General features: G+C 34.7%; 1 protein-coding gene and 1 non-coding gene across 12 annotated transcripts in view; both read left to right on the top strand.

The window, feature by feature from the left end:
* RALGAPA1 (Ral GTPase activating protein catalytic subunit alpha 1) overlaps positions 1 to 17725 on the top strand; it is a 240264-nt gene that overhangs the window by 46819 nt on the left and 175720 nt on the right. For all 11 annotated transcript variants that reach the window (XM_026019058.2, XM_026019059.2, XM_072761425.1 and 8 more), the window contains exons 5-10: positions 4753 to 4796; positions 6141 to 6318; positions 8256 to 8371; positions 10237 to 10375; positions 11623 to 11831; positions 13809 to 14048. In XM_026019058.2, the coding sequence (XP_025874843.1) occupies positions 4753 to 4796; positions 6141 to 6318; positions 8256 to 8371; positions 10237 to 10375; positions 11623 to 11831; positions 13809 to 14048 (926 nt within the window). The remainder of the gene's footprint in view (positions 1 to 4752; positions 4797 to 6140; positions 6319 to 8255; positions 8372 to 10236; positions 10376 to 11622; positions 11832 to 13808; positions 14049 to 17725) is intronic.
* Positions 15319 to 15423, top strand: LOC112935378 (U6 spliceosomal RNA). The gene has a single exon (XR_003238163.1). It is a non-coding gene; the product is annotated as a U6 spliceosomal RNA (small nuclear RNA).

The raw sequence follows: 17725 nt of genomic DNA, 5'->3' as shown, positions 1-17725 counted from the left end.
GCCTTACATTCATTGGTAAAATGTGTATTTGTTTCTCTTAAAAAAGAAAGTCATAGATTTTATTTAGGCCTCATATTTCTTAATCCATTATGGCAAGTGAAATATTTTCTGGACACAATTTAAAAACAGGCATGGGATTTGAATAGACATTTCTCCAAGATATACAAATGACCAATAAGCACATGAAAATATGCATCATTTGTAGGGAAAAGTAAAACACAACTATAAGGAGATATCACTTCACATCTACTAGGATGATGGTAAGCAAGAAAATAACAAGCATTGGTGAGGCCGTGGAGAACTTGGAACCCTCGAACACTGTTAGTGGGAATATAAAATGCTGCAGCTGCTTTGAAAACCTGTCTAGCCATTTCTCCAAAGAAGACATACAAATGGCCAACAGACACATGAAAAAAGGCTCAACAACCCTTGTCATCAGGGAAATACAAATCAAAACTGCAGTGAGATACTATTTTACACCAGTTAGATGGGCTAAAATTAACAAGACAAGAAGCAACAAATAATTGGCAAGGAAGTGGAAAAAAGGGGAACTCTCTTACACTGTTGGTGGGAATGCAAGCTGATATAGCCACTCTGGAAAACAGTATGGAGATTCCTCAAAGACTTAAAAATAGAGCTACCCTGTGACCCAGCAATTGCTCTAATGGATATTTACCCCAAAGATATAGATGTGGTGAAATGAAGGGGCACCTGTACCCCAATATTCATGGCAGCAATGTCCACAAGAGCCAAACTGTGGAAGGAGCCACAATGTCCTTCGACAGATGAATGGATAAAGAAGATATGGTAAATATATACAATGGAATATTACTCAGCCATCAGAAGGGATGAATACCTACCATTTACATTGACATGGATGGAACTGGAGGGTATTATGCTAAGTGAACTAATAGGAGAAAGACAATTATCTATCATATAGTTTCACTCAAAAGAAATAGTGTAGAGGATCATAAGGGAAGAGAGGGGAAACTGAATGGGAAGAAATCAGGGAGATAAACCACGAGAGACTCTTAAGTCTGGGATATAAATTGAGGTTTGCTTGCTGAAAGGGAGGTGGGTGAGGGGATGGGGTAACTGGGTAATGGGCATTAAGGAAGGCACGTGATATGATGAGCACTAAGTGTAATACACAACTGATGGATTATTGAACACTATATCTGAAAGTAATGACATACTGTATGTTGGCTAATTGAATTTAAATAAAAATAAAAAAAGGAAACCAGTCTGGCAGTTACTCAAAATATTAAACATAGAGCTCCTGTATGGCTCAGCAATTCTATACCCAGGTATATACCCAAGGAAAGGAAAACATAGGTCTGTAAAGAAACATACTCTAATGTTCATAGCACTATTTTTCATAATAGCCAAAAGGTGGAAATAAGCCAGTGTCTGTTAACTAATGATTAGATGAGTAAAACAGGTTTTATCTTAAAAAAAAAAAAAAAAAAGTCTTTTGTGGGACTTTGAAACTGTAAGCCTTCCCAATTAGTTCCAGAAACAAAAGGAACTTTGGACATCTAGGAAGGATATTGATACAGGGGCTATAAAAGATAAAATCCTGAGTACTCAGTAAAGCCATTTAGAATAAACTTTTTAGATAGAGTTTGAGACTAAATATAATGTACCCATTATAAGTAAGGAACTCTTAGAACTCGATAAGACAAATATTTAAAAATTGGCAAAATATTTGAATATACTTTATATCAGAGAAGAGATGTGAATTGGTAATAAGCACATAATAAGGTACTCAATAAAATAGTGAAATACTGTTTTGTGTTTCATAATCATAAAAATGTCTTTGAAGGTTGTTTATGAAGAAACTTTTTTTTGATACATCTGAACTTCACAACTTTATTGTAGCTTCTAAGGAATGTAGCCTTAAATTTCCAAAAGAGCTTTAGGCTCTCTACTTGCCATGATTAATAATATTCCAATAATACCTAACTTGAGAAGATACAGAAGTGGTCATTTTTCTTTGTCACCTAGAAAAATCCTAAAACTGTTTTCTTTGATTTCTGCCTTATATATGAAGGAAAATAAATCAATGACTAGTTTATTTTTTTAAAGTAGCTTTATTCAAGTATAATTCATAGAGGTAAAATTCATCTATTTAAATAAATAGTTCAGTGATTTTAAATAAATATTTAGAGTCACCACTGTCTAGTGTTAGAGCATTATCTCACCCTGTAGTATTCCTTCAAGCCCATTTACAGTTAGTACGTTTCTCACCACCACAGTCTGCTTTCTGTGCTCAATAAATGTCTTTTTTTTTTTGACATTTCATGTAAATGAAATCATACAATTTATAGTGGCTTGCATCTGGCTTCTTTCACTTAGCATAATTTTTGTTTGTTTTCCATATTATAGCATGTATCATCATTTCTTTTTTATTGCTGTATACTCTCATGGATATATCATGTTTTATCTACTCTCCAATTCATGGGCATTTGTATTATTACCAGTTAATTATAACTTCTTTATTCTATTTGTTTTATTGTAGATTCCTTTCAATTTTCTGTATATAGGAACAGGTCAGCTGCAATTTAAGATAGTTTTATTTTTATATTTCCAATTTAGTATCTTTTTAGTTCCAATTTAGTATCTAATTTCTTTTTCTTTCTTCCTTCCTTCCTACCTTCCTTCCATTCTCTTTTGTTTATTCTCTAGTATAGTGTTGACTAAAAGTGGTGAAAGCAGATAGATACTCTTGCATCATTCCTAATGTGTGAGAGAAAGCAGTTATTCTTTCACCATTAAGTATAGTGTTAGGTATTTTTATAGCTATGACAGAACCTTTATTATAGTATTCCTAGGAATAGCAAAAATTTGAAAACAAATGTCCTAACATAAAATAAGATTAATCATAGGGAATGGAATAGTATATAGCAGTTAAAGTGAATTAATGAGAGCTATATAGATCATTACAGATAAATTTCAGAAGCTAGTGTTGGATGTGAAAAGTAACTTCGGGCACCTGGGTGGCTCAATCAGTTGGGTGTCTGACTCTTGATTTTGGCTCGGGTTGTGGTCTCAGGGTTGTGAGCTTGAGCCCCAAGTAGGGCTCTGTGCCGAGTGTGGTGCTTGCTTAAGATTCAGCCCTCCCCTGCTACCACCCTGTGCTGCTTTTGTACTCCTGCGCTTTGTTTCTCTCAAAAGAAAAGAAAAGAAAAGAAAAGTAACTTATAGGCTCATTTTGTATGATAGCATATATAAATGTAAAGGTTTTTCTTAAACTATTAAATTTCAAACAATCAGATTAGATTACTTTTCCAATACGTTCTTTTTTGGTTGTTGTTGTTCTAAAATCCAATCCACACTGCATTTAGCATGTATAGATCCTTTTAGGAGAGCTGATTAAAGACTGAGGTTTACATAGTATTGCTTTAAGAAATTGAATTTGTGCAAACAGAAGAAGAGGACCGAGACAAATCAACATAGTTTTATTTGAAATATTAAAGCTTATTTTTGTATGACAAATAAAACTTAACCAAATAAAATCCCGGCTTGATCTGTGTATATGTGTCTTGCATGTGTGTAATCTTGATATTAGAATAAAAAAATAGGATTAGAACAAATAGCTATGGAAGAAATTCTTGTTCTGGTTTAGCACCTGCCTTTGGCCCAGGGCGCGATCCTGGAGTCCCAGGATCGAGTCCCGTGTCGGGCTTCCGGCATGGGGCCTGCTTCTCCCTCCACCTGTGTCTCTGCCTCTCTCTCTGTCTATCATAAATAAATAAATCTTTAAAAAAATACATGAATTCTAAATATTTTATTGATTTATAAATAAATAGACTTAATATAAAAATATTTTGGAAGTAATTAATACCAAAATCTGGATAATGTTTTTTTCTGGGGAAAGTAGGAGGAGATTGATTTGACGTGTTTTGTTTTTTTTTTTTTTTTAAGATTCTATTTATTTATTCATGAGAGACACAGAGAGAGAGGGGGCAGAGACACAGGCAGAGGGAGAAGCAGGCTCCATGCAGGGACGTGGGACTTGATCCTGGGTCTCCAGGATCAGGCCCTGGGCTGAAGGCAGCACTAAACCACTGAGATACCGGGACTGCCCCTTTGGCGTGGTTTATAAGGAGGCTTCCATGATACTTGGTAGATAGAACATCATAGATAAGGTAAATAAATGAAATTTTGAAAGTATAAGAAACATAGGACTGTGCTTAGTAGGTTTCTTTAGACCAACTGGTGGGCCTTTGGATGTTTGTTAGTGTAATTTCAGTGTTTCATTATAGAGTAGAAATATTGTTAATATTGTTAATAATTTAAAAAAAGTATTAAAGATGGCTTTGAATATTCTGAAAAAGCAAAGTATTACAATGAAAATGTTAGGAATTATTATAGAAGTTCATGTGGTTAATTAAATGGAAATTTCCTACAGTAGTTTTTATGTATATTAATGATATAGAAAGCGTTTAATTATATTCTTAGTCTTAAATAAGAGATATACAGAGGTGGTTATATTAAATGCAATTTTGAGATTATGGTTTGTTTCAGTAGACTAAATCATGTTTAATTCCAATAGACTGTGTGTTGAAAAGGTGACTCTGTATGCCCTTCTGGTCCCAAGATTATGGCCAGAGGGATATCAGGGTCACCAAGAATAATTTGGAGGTTGCCAAGGACTTGTATTAAAATGTTTTCAAGTCTGACCGAGAACTCTGACATTTGGAAACAACTAAGAAAATATGAATATTTTAAATCATGTTTTCTTTTCAGGATTGATTTTAAAGAAACTACTCCACACAGGAAACTCCTTGAAGGTATAAATAATTTTTTCTATGACTTTTAAAAAACTATGAGTAAAGCATATAGTTTCTTGTTTTACCTTTTCTACATCAACTTTTTTCCTAAAGAATTTTGAATTGTCTTTAGTTCACTTAGTTGAAGTGAATTGACTTAAAATAGAGCAACATACTCAGTATGTGTGAAAATACATACTGGATTGACCAGGCTGTTGAAAAACTATCGTTTGCCACTGCATTTAGTGATTCACTAGGAATACTTTACTCACTGTTCCCCAGAAGACAAAGATTATTTGGTCATTCAAAAAATTATTCTTTATATTACCAGAACTATTCTAAGATGTAGGGAAAAATAGAGGATCTACATTTTAAAAGTTGGTTTTATTTCTTCTTCATTATCTCACTGTGCTATGGTTAAGAGAAGCTACCCAGTGCAAGCAAAAGTATCTTGTAGTTAAGTGAAAGTTTCTGATTGTGGGTAGGTTTGGTGTCAAGGCTTGATATAGCAGTACAAAGGAATAAGCCTTCCTAATTGTTTTCTTGTTATCTCTTTAAACCGTGAGGGTGACAGCTGTTTAACAGCTTTGACAGTGGCCATTTACCAAGCTGTGGTAGGGCAATTTCCAAAGCTGCCAGTGAAATTAGCTTAGTGAAGAACTTTGTGTTTTGTCTGTCAGATGCTGAATGTTTTTCTCTTTTCCTGGGAGAGAATTTATTCATTGATTGGAATATTTGATGTCTTTTGTTCTAGGTGCTTAGAATATGGTAATAGGTCAGAATTTCTGCTTTGCAGTTTAGCAGCAAAAAATAAGTAGATGATAATTTCAGAGAGTGGTAGGTAAGCTTTTGAAGGACAAGAACATTGATTTAGCAGGACACTAGGATCCCCATAACGATTCCACTTTCTGCCAAGCTCATTGTACAAAGAACAGTTAATGCCCTCTTTCTTTTTGCTTCTTGGATTAGACCAGTGGTGCTGGGAAAGAGGGAGGTAAACAAGAAGGAAATAATTTTCTGATTTTTTTTTTTACAAATGGAAATTTTAGAATAAACATTACCTGATAGCTTTAAGTAGTTAGAGGTCAAGTTTATTCCGTATTTGTTCAAAATCCATGAATTTAAATTTAGAAATAATAAGGGCTCAGTACAAAAAGAAAAAAAAATTAGGGCTCAGTAAATGACATGGGTATTGTAGCCCTTCCTCTTTCCTTCTCACCTTCCTTTTCCCCTTTTCCCTCTTTTCCTTCCTCTCTTTTGCAAAGTACCATTCTCTAATCATCTTCTAGGGAATTTTGGTCTTAAAAGTAAGATAATATTTCCATTATAAGTAAAAATACTGGTTTTCATTTTATTTTATTTTAGATCAGACGAGAGGGTGTTCGTCTTTTCTTATTATGGTTGCAAGCTCTTCAGAATAACTGTAGCAAAGAACAGCTTTGGATGTTTTCATGCTTAATTCCTGGATTTTCAGCACTACAATCTGAATATGGACCTCGAACTTTAGATAATCTCATTAATCCTCCACTCAATCTTCAAGAAAGTAAGATTCATGAGATCTTATCCATCAGTACTTTAAATTTTTCTTTGTAGTTAATATAATTTTAAAATGTCTGTATGTTTATTAACTGGGTAATTCAAGGCCAAGTTTCAAAATACAGGTTTTATTATTTTTCACTTATGATGAGTCCAGCAGATCAGAAGATGATTGCCATAAAGAAATAGTTATGTTTCCCAAGGGAAGAAGGCATGCCACACCAGGGAGGGTGGCTACACAGGGAAGTTCCAGGGTCAGTCAGGGGTAGGGCATCATAGGCAAGAGCCCTTATTATGATTTCTGTAGGTAGGAACATGGTGAGGCAGTGTGAGCAGTCCTATAATTGACTTGTTTAGATAATTTCAGCAGGCTTAGGTGTAGAGAGATTGTTCCTCATTGTCACCCAGTTACCTTGGGTGATTAGGTCAGGGGGATAGTGGCCTTGAGTAAGATAGCCCAATAGAAGTGGGGTGGAGGTATGGACTCTGGACTGGTTGGTTTGCATGTGAAAGGCATGTTCTCAGGCCCATCTTTACTATCTCTGGGAATTACCTGTTTATCCCAGAGGGAGGGGGACATTCTCTCCCTGGCCAACAAGGCTCCTGATGTCAAAGCATCAGAAACACATGGTTAATATAAGCTGTTTTACATTTATCTTTCACTTCTAATTTTCATGTGTTATCCTGTATCCTTGAGTTAATTTGGATGTACATTGAAGTACAAGAGTATTTTACTTTGTGCCAAGAGGACTGTAACAAAACCTATTTTTGTGAGCTTAATTACTTGGCTAATATTTACTGAGAAACCGGTTTAGGAACCTGCCTGTACTAGTTGCTGTTTAGGAAATATTTAAGAGAATTTAGCTAGTTGGTGGTCAGTTTTCTTGAATTTACATTTGTTATAATGAATGTTTTTGACTATCTGAAAATTTTAGAAAATGGTCACGTTTCTTATTTTATACATGGATTTTTGTAATCAAGGAACTAAGATGCTGTCCTTTTTTTTTTTTTTTTTTTTTTTACATTTTATTTATTTATTCAAGGAAGATACAGAGGCAGAGTGAGCCTGGTCAATACTAGAATAATATGTCCTTTATTTTTTTAAATTCTTTTTTTGAAGATTTTATTTATATATTCACGAGAGAACAGAGAGAGAGGCAGAGAAAGAGAAGGAGAAGGAGAAGCAGACTCCCTGCAAGGAGCCTGATACAGGACTTGATTCCAGGACCCTGGGATCACGACCTGAGCCAAAGGCAGATGCTCAACCACTGAGCCACCCAGGCGTCCAAGATGCTATCCTTTTTGAGAGGGAAATAGCATTTCATTCACTACTTTACAGAGTGAGCATTGAACATGGTCATTACTAAAATAATATGTCCTTTATTTTTTTTAATCCTTTTTTTTTTTTTAAGATTTTGTTTATTCATGAGAGACTTAGAGAGAGAGGCAGAGGGAGAAGCAGGCTCCCTGTGGGGGCCTGATGTGGGACTCAATCCCAGGATCGAGGGATCACAACCTGAGCCAAAGGCAGATGCTCAATCACTGAGCCACTCAGGTGCCCCAAATAATATGTCCTTTAATTGATAAATAGGGTCATTATTGTTCTTTCCCATCATACTATAGAATTTTTGTAATGGACACACTTAATGTAAATTTTAAAGTAGAAATTCTTTTTCAAGTAAGATTCACTCTTAAGCCCTTTACTATATCTGTCTTTCCATCCCTGTTACATCTCAGTCAAGGGCTTATGAAACAGTTGATTATTAAACTTTATGGTTGTTGAATGGACTGTTAGATGATCTCAGGTTTGTTTCAAGTCAGTCGTTAGAACGTTTTTAAGCAGTATTTATTGCATATATGTTTTATAGTTAAATTTTATTTTCAATCACAGTATTTCATTGTTAAATTTGTTTTATAATTAAACTAAATTTTGTCTTTGTATAGCCCAAGTCACTATAGAGGAAATCACTCCTCTAGTCCCCCCACAATCAGGAGACAAAGGACAAGAAGATCTCACAAGCTATTTTCTTGAAGCACTTTTAAAATACATAGTAATTCAGGTATGTGTTATCTTCTTTGCTATCCTGCCTCTTACCATCTCGTGTGGGTAACTAATTTTTCCCTCTTTTGCCATTGTTCTGTTAGAGGAGATACTTGCTTATTTTCTTGAGGCAGGACAAATTTTTACTTTTGAAAATGTATATTTTGTATGCTTTTCCTGAAATAAAAATCAATGGAGGGATTATGAATCTCTTAGAAAGGGAGCTAATTGTTACTGTCATTATTATTACCAGTTTTTCTTTTTTAAAAAACAACTTTTATGCCTCATAGATTTTTAAAATTGTTTTGCTGGTTTATTGATATATAACTGACATATAGTAAACTGTAATATTTCAAATACACAAATTAATGAAATATATTACATATATATATATATATATATAGTCATGTAGCCATTCCCATAATCAAGATAATGATCATATCAAGATAATGATCATATTACCCCTAAAAGTCCTCAGATGGCCTTGTAATACATCATTTTCCATTCCTAACCACTGCTCATTCCCATGCAGCCGTAGATCTGATATATGTCATTATAGTTTGCATTTTCCATATTTTCATATAAATGGAATCATATGGTATTTACTTATTTTTGGTCTGGCTTCTTTTTTCTATCATAATTATTTTGAAAATCATGTTGTGTATCAAAGTTTGGTTCTTTTTATTGCTCTGTTTTTCATTGTATGGATATAACAACATGCTTTGTTATTTAGTCACCTGTTGATGGTGATATGAGTTGTTTCCAGTTTTTGGCTATTAAAATAAAACTGAATATTGATAAACAAGTCCTTCTGTGGACATAAAGTTTCTTTTCTCATGAACACTAGACGTTCAAGTTTCTAAACATCTAGTAGTGGAATAACTGGGTTATAGTAGAAGTATTTATTGACTTTTTAAGGCATCGCCAAGCTGTTTTCCACATGTTTGTACCTTTTTACATTCCACCAGCTTAATTTTTTTACATTCACAGCTTAATCTGTGAAGCTTAAAAGTTGCTTCACATCCTCATCAACAGTTGGTATGGTCAGTATGTAATTTTAGTTATTCTAAAGGAGTAATGTATAGTGGTATCTCATTGAAGCCTACTCCGGGCCTCTACCATTCCCGTACTTAAATATCTTCCTCACTCTATTGGCATTCTCACACCCTATATTTTACTGCTCTTTCTCCTCTTATCCTCCACCCCTTCACTTCATGGACCATGTCTTCACCCTACCAGGCTCTAAGTCTCCACTGGGCTGCCACCTCTGCTACATCCCTTCATGGATGCCCTGCTTCTGCGGTCAGCCTCTGATTACTGCACTTATCTGCTACTGCTTTCACTCTTTCCCCCAATCCTATTTCATGTGACTTTTAAGGCTGAATTATTCAGGACAGGGCAAAGGGGGGAAGATCATTAGTAATTTGTCATTAGTAGAGCCAAGTTTGAGTCAACTTTGAAAATTTTCAGAGCAGGGATCCCTGGGTGGCGCAGCGGTTTAGCGCCTGCCTTTGGCCCAGGGCGTGATCCTGGAGACCCCGGATCGAATCCCACATCGGGCTCCCGGTGCGTGGAGCCTGCTTCTCCCTCTGCCTATGTCTCTGCCTCTCTCTCTCTCTCTCTCTGTGTGGCTATCATAAATAAATAAAAATTAAAAAAAAAAAAAAAGAAAATTTTCAGAGCACGCTTCTAAGATTTTTAAAATATACATAATGCATTTACATGGCATTATACTAGTTTCTACAGTTTGCCCTTTATATATATTTAGCTATATAGCTTTAGAGTATAACAAATTAGTGTATCACTTAAGTAACCTTTTATAGTCTTATTTATGATCACTGTTTTTATCTTGTGGAATGATTCTGATTGTTTTTTTATTTTTAGGTAAAAAGCTTAGAATGGAAGAACAAAGAAAACCAAGAAAGAGGATTTTCATTTTTGTTTTCACATTTTAAGAAATATTACTTACCTTATATTTTCCCAAACATCTGCAAGGAGAATAGTTTATATCATCCTGTACTTGGTAGGTAGTCTGTTGAATTTATAGAAGATTATACATAAGAATAAAATATACTTCATTGTAAAGTTGGCATTTGTTACCTACAGAAAACTGATAATATTTGATATTTGTAGTGATTGTTCAGAGATATTATACCTTGATTCATACAGAAAATAGAATTTTATTCGTAGGAAAGTTTCACTGAGAGTGAAGAGATTTTTTTTTTTTTTTAATGTATTCTTTGGATCTCACTGACTGGAAAAGTTAAGCCACCAGAAATATTTGATATTATAAATTAAACTTAAATTCTGATATTGGTATGATCTTTAAACTATATTATAAATTTTCTTTTTAAGGTCCCTCACAGGTTCAATGTAGTATGTCTTACTCAGATTCTGTATGAATAATAATGTTGTTGTATGTTTTGATGATGTTTAGTCCAGTATTTAGTGGCTTTGCCAGAATGGCTGAGTCTTGAAACTAGAACCTTTCTGATGAATCTTGGTTTAGAAGCAGACCTCTTCCATAGGTAGAAGGCATTGGCAATCTGTATGTGGAAATGTTCTTTTTACAGAAGGATGTTCCTATTTCAAGCTTTGCCAAGTTTAGATAGCTAATAGGCTTAGGCATAACCATTAAGGCCAGTAGAAAGGACTTAAATTAGAGTAGCAGATCTTTGCAATTGAGAATGATATTTGCTTTAAAAATATTTTTGCTCTAAAAATCAAGGAAAAATTCTCATACCTTGTATTCAAAATTTGTGTCTCAGTTTTAGGTTAGTTTTAGGTTAGTTTAGGTTAGTGAGTTCTCATTAATTTTTTAAAAATTTTATTTATTTATTCACGAGAGAGAGAGGCAGAGGCAGAGGGAGAAGCAGGCTCCATGCAGGGTGCCTGATGTGGGACTCAATTCCGGGACTGTGGGATCACACCCCGACCCAAAGGCACATGCCCTACAGCTGAGCCACCCAGGTGTCGCAAGTTCTCATTAATTTTAAATGGCTCTGGAAACTTCCGTGTACTTAGGATTCGCTGAGATTTTTCATGATATTTTGTAAGAAGACGTATTTCCGTATGTCGCGATACACGGTTCATTCTTCTAGATTACATGCAATATCTAGCAGATTGTTTTAAAATGCCACTTTTGTACTAAATCTACTTCCAAAACAAGGATATCATCACAAGTGTTTTCTCAAATGTTTAAAAATGTTGATGTATCTAAGCATAATTCCTTTTTTATTTTGGTTTTTGTTTTCCTTTTATTTTTCATAGATATCCCACAGGTGAGACCAAAGCCACATTATGTTATGATAAAAAAGGATGCTGAAACCAATGAAGCAATCTATTGTACAAAAGAACCTTTCATTAAGGCTCGAGTTATTGTCATCCGTTGGCTGGTTTCTTTCTGGCTTGAGCCAAAGCCACATACAGGACCTCATATTCCTGGGATGGAAGGTGAAGTCTTGCCAAAGAATATTCAGGTACTACAAAGGGCAAACTTGTGAAAAATGGCTTAAGAGATGTGTCTGTGGATTTCAATTACCTTAGGTGTAGAACACATTTAAAACAAATAATGGTAATATTTTCTTTGTACAAATGTATTTTATTAATCTGAATTCTAACAATTACAGAGTCAGTAATCTTAATAGAAAAAAACTTGGAAGATATAGGAGATAATTCCAGTCACGTATGAATCTCAGCTTCTAATTTGTTTCTGTATTTTATGTTAATTGTGCAGTACTAAAAATATTCTGAATTGTACACATGAATTCTTGCAGTTGGAAACAATTTGTAATCAGATAGTTGTAGGACATCATGGTTCTTTTTTGATTTTTAAGCATTCACAGAATCCTGATTTAAAGCCTTGTCTCCGAGGGTGCCTGGCTGGCTCAGTCGGTGGAGCATGCCACTCTTGATCTCAAGGTTGTGGGTTCAAGGCCCACATTAGATGTAGAGATTACTTAAAAATAAAATCTTAAAAAAAAATCTTGTCCCTATCTCCTTTCCCCTTTTACCAACAAGAGCAAGGAGTCTAGAAATGTGGTGTAAAATTATACATCTCTACAGTGGAGGGACTGATATTTAACCTTCTAGTATTTTTTATTAAACAGTTTTCCCTCTTTTTTACACTTACCACTTTCTTCTTTTCCCTTAATATGTGTTTTTTTCTGAACTTACCTATATTGCAGTGTTTATTTATTTACAGTTTTTTTCCTTTTCTCAGATTTTCTTCATTTAGTTTTAAAAATCTTAAACTGGGCAGCCCCTGTGGCGCAGCGGTTTAGCGCCGCCAGCAGCCTGGGGCGTGATCCTGGAGACCCCGGATCGAATCCCATGTCGGACTCTCTGCGTGGAGCCTGCTTCTCCCTCTGCCTTTGTCTCTGCCTCTCTCTCTCTCTCTCTCTCTGATCTCTATGAATAAATAAAAAATAAATAAAAATCTTAAACTGTGTGTTTTTGTTATGACTTCTTAGATCTTTTACAAATTAAGTGGAGGTATAGTGTATGTTTAGTTGATTAGTGTTCAGAAAATTTAACTTATATCCCCCTTAATCATTTATCTGCAGCCAACTATGGGTATGTTTTCCTTAAAACTTTGCTCTAAGGTCTCTACAAATAATTATTAAGTGTAGAAACTCAAGCAGAACTATTTTTCATGATCCTAGAACTTAATGTACTAAAATCACAGGGTTTTTGATTGGAAGGGCATGTTTGAGATCATTTATTTAAACCTTTATGTTTTATAGGTGACAAAACTGAGACCAAAAATTGAGTAACTTACTGGAAAGTAATTTGCCATGCTACTAATAATACCATGGTAGTAATTTCCTCATCACCAACCTTAAGACTTTTACCTTATTTCTAGGCTCAGTCTTCATCTTTAGTCATGGTGAAAATTCTTTTTAAGTAACTAGAATATAGAGTGTTCTCTTGAGTTTGCCTTCTTTCTTTCTTTTTAAGATTTTATTTTTAAGTAATGTCTACACTCAATGGAGCCTCAAACTTACAACCCCAAGATCAAGAGTCATACTCTGTACCGACTGAGCCAGCCAGGTGCCCCATTCTTGAGTTTTCTTATGGCTTCCTTTCTATTTCTGTCATAACTCTTGCTTCCATTCCTTTGATTTCTTTTTGTAACTTGTTTGTACTGCAAACATTCTAAAATCAAATTATGGGTGGATAGATGATTAGTGAGTATCACTGTATTACTTAATGTTGAGTTATTTGCATTGCCACTTAATTATTTAGATTCTAAATGAAATCTATGCCCGATTTTAAACAATGGTGTAAGTTATTTGCATTGCCACTTAATTATTTAGATTCTAAATTAAATCTATGCTCGATTTTAAACAATGGTGTAAGTTATTTGTGGAATGTTTTGTGTCCTACCAGTATTTGCTATTAGAAAGCAAAATACCAAGTTGGATGATATTCTCCCCCTTTCATTTTTATTTTAGAGAGCAGCTGCTAGCTTGGTATCCAGAGAAGAAAACAAAAATGATAATGCTGATAAAGCAGACAGAACTGCAGAACCAGAACAGTCTCATTCCAACACAAGCACTCTCACAGAGCGAGAACCTAGCTCATCCAGTCTTTGTAGTATTGATGAAGAACATCTCACAGACATTGAAATAGTTCGCAGAGTTTTTTCTTCTAAGAGAAGTAATGTAAACTTTGTCACGGAGATATTTCGTCAGGTAAAGTACCTCTCAGTAATTTTAATTTGTGATATAGACTTTGGTTTTTAATATTGAATATTACTGGCTTTCAGCTATTTAAAATTCTTAATAAAAATTTTTTTTTAAGGGATGCCTGGGTGGCTCAGCGGTTGAGCGTCTGCCTTTGGCTCAGGGCATGATCCTGGAGTCGAAGGATCGAGTCCCAAATCGGGCTCTGCGTGGAGACTGCTTCTTCCTCGCCTGTGTCTCTGCCTTTCACTCTCTCTCTTTGTCACTCATGAATAAATAAGATCTTTAAAAAAAATGTTTTTTAAAGTTCATATTTAATTTTTAAAATTTACTATATCTAATCCTTTACTGATTTCTGTTATTTCTATATTTTAGTTTTTGATGATTTTAGTTATCTATCCACCTGCCCCTATACTCTATTTTTTATTTTTTTTAAGATTTTATTTATTTATTCATCAGAGACACACAGAGAGAGAGGGAGAGAAGCAGAGACACAGGCAGAGGGAGAAGTAGGCTCCATGCAGGGATCCTGACATGGGACTCGATCCTGGGACTTCAGGATCACTCCCTGGGCTGAAGGCAGGCCCTAACCTGCTGAGCCACCCAGGGATCCTCTATACTCTTTCTATTATTAGAACAAATTTCTTAGTTACTCACCTTATGGTCACTTTTCTTCCTACCATTTCATTAGTAAATTATAGTAAAATTATTTTATCTAACATTCTCCAATAAAAAGTGGTTTTTGAACAGAAAAAGCATGCTTTCATTGCCTTCATCCTCCTTTCAGAGGCTGTTTTGTCCTCTAATGCATTCTGAAATTAAAATTGCTTAAGGCAGATATCTGGGGACTAAAATAAATAAATGGATGGAAAGAAAACGAATAAAAACTATTTCACTTAAAGATAGCTAGAAATTCATAAGTGCACATTCTCAATTACATAGAAATTTTGTGGAAAATAAGCCTTATGAAAACTAATCATTTGCTCTTAATAGCAAAAGTACTTAACTTTTGCAGGTAAACATCATTGAGTTTTGTAGCTGAAGGGGGGGGGGGATCATTCAAGTCTCACAGAAAGTAAGTTGGTAGATCCGAGACTAAAATTCCCAGATCCTAGTTCCCATCTCAGTGCTGTTTATTCTATACCACATACTTTTACATGCCAGGAAGATGTTTAGGCAAAGCACATCTTTGCCTTGTACACTTGCTTATTGATATGCAAAACAAAGCGTGAGGCAGCATTAGCTTTGTTAATGTAAGTTAAAGAAACAAACTTGCCTTGTGCTTTTATCAGCAGCACATATACTAAAAATTGGAATGATACAAAGAAAACTAGCATGGCCCCTGCACAGGGACCACAGGCAAATTAATGACAGGCAAATTCATGAAGCTTTCTTTTTGTGTTAATGAATACAAAATGTATAGTTATACACAAATGGATTTAGTTTCATACAACTCCAACAAAGTGAATATCACAATTAAAAAAAAAAAAAGAAAGAAAAACCAATTTGCCTTAACATTTTGTCCAGCTTTAGCAGTGGTTTTAGTTGCCAGGTTTAAGGTTCGTGTTGATAGAATATTTGACGAATGGGAGAGGGAAGATATGTGGTAAATAATGTTGAAGTCCTTTACTTGTGGGAGAAAATTTTTTTTTAAGATTTATTTATTTTGGAGAGAGAGACAGCAAGCAAGGGGAGAGGGACAGAAAAAGAGGGAGAGAGAATCTCAAGCATATTCCCTGCCAAACAAGGAACCTGACACAAGGCTTGATCTCCTGACCCTGAGATCATGACCTGACCCGAAATCAAGAGTTGGACACTTAACCTGCTGAGCCATCTAGGCACCCCTTGTGGGAGAATTTATTTATTTTTAAAGATTTTATTTATTTATTCATGAGAGAGAGACAGAGACTTAGGCAGAGGGCAAGGGGGCTCCCTGCAGGGAGACTGATGTGGGACTTAATCCCAGGGATCATGATGTGAGACAAAGGCAAATGCTCAACCACTGGCCACCTAGATGCCCCCTTGTGGGAGAATTTAAAGCAGACTTTTATAAATATTTGGATTTTTGATTTCTTGAGTCCCTTTGTGTAAGTTTATTTTTCTAGGAATTTGTTCACTGCATTTGTTTTCAAATTTGACAAAATTCAAAATTCATTACATTCTCTTATAATCTTTTTAACTTCTGAAGCATTGATATTCTTGTCCCTTCTTTTCATTCCTGTTAGTTTTTATTCATCCCATTTTTTCCCCCCTGATGAGTCTTGCTAGAGATTTGTCAGTTCTATTAGCCTTTTCAGGAATGAGCTTTTGGTTGTTGTGTGTTTTTTTTTGGGTTTTTTTTGTTGTTGTTGTGTGTTTTATACTTGTTTTTCTCTTTTGTTAACTTTTGCACCTTGTTATTTCCTTCTTTTTACTTTTTTATTTTTTTTTTCTAGCTAATTAATTTTAGTCTCACATTTTTCTCATGAGGCTTTTTTGAGGCTATTAATTTACATCAGTATTTACTCAGTATTACTTTAGCTACATTCTACAAATTTTGATACATAGCATTTTTGCTATTATCACTTTTAACTATTTTCTAATTTTCATGTTACTACCTTCTTTGACCTGTGACTTATTTAATAGTTTGTACTTCCAAACAAAGTTTCTTGATTTTCCTTTTTCTAACCAATTTCTGATGTGATTCTTTTGGACATAGAATACAGCCTGTATGATACTAGTTGTTTAAAATATTTTGAAACTTATGGCTCAGTGTGTAATCAGTTTTGATAAATGCCCTGTGTACTTTAGAAGAATATATTCTTCTCTGTTGAATCCAATGATCATTAAATTCTGAACTTTTCTATATCCTTACTTAAGGTTTTTTGTCAGCATGATCTCACAGTTATGGAGAGGAGTGTGTTAAAATCTTATACTGTAACAGTGATTTGTCATTTTTTTCTTTGTATCTCCGTAAATTTTTCTTTGTATATTTTAAAGCTATATAATTAGTAAGTATATATTAGTTTAAAATTTTATATCTAAATGTGAATTAAATATTTTATTTATGGCCCTTTTCATCTGTGGATATTATTTTTGCTTAAAGTTGATTTTATTTATTATTAGTGGATTTATACCACTTTCTTTTTAAGAACTAGCCTGTGAGGCACCTAGCTGTTTCAATGGGTAGAACATGGGACTCCTGATCTCGGGAGATCAAGCGCTACATTAAAAAAAACAAAAACAAAAACAAAACTGGGATCCCTGGGTGGCACAGTGGTTTGGCGCCTGCCTTTGGCCCAGGGCGCAATCCTGGAGACCCGGGATCGAATCCCACGTCGGGCTTCCGGTGCATGGAGCCTGCTTCTCCCTCTGCCTGTGTCTCTGCCTCTCTCTCTCTCTCTCTCTCTCTCTCTCTCTATCATAAATAAATAAAAATTAAAAAACAAAACAAAACTAACCTCATGTATTTTAAAATCTCTTAATTTTTAACCCTTTTATATTATTAGATTTTGCATGTCTCTTGTAAATATGGTTTGATTTTTTAAAATCTTCCTTTATAAGATGTTGAAGGAATATCTGATGACCTATAAGAATATAAGGAGATGGAGGGCCTAGGCCAACTCTTGAGATTTTTGTCTTGGGCAGCTAGGTACATGGTGGGAACCTTCACTAAAGAAAGGGCATCCTAGAGAAGGAACAGGTTT

The sequence above is a fragment of the Vulpes vulpes genome, chromosome 6 (genome assembly GCF_048418805.1).
Source record: "Vulpes vulpes isolate BD-2025 chromosome 6, VulVul3, whole genome shotgun sequence".
Lineage (NCBI taxonomy): Eukaryota > Metazoa > Chordata > Mammalia > Carnivora > Canidae > Vulpes > Vulpes vulpes.
The sequence above is the reverse complement of the archived record's forward strand: the minus strand, read 5'-3'. Positions and strand labels throughout refer to the sequence as shown.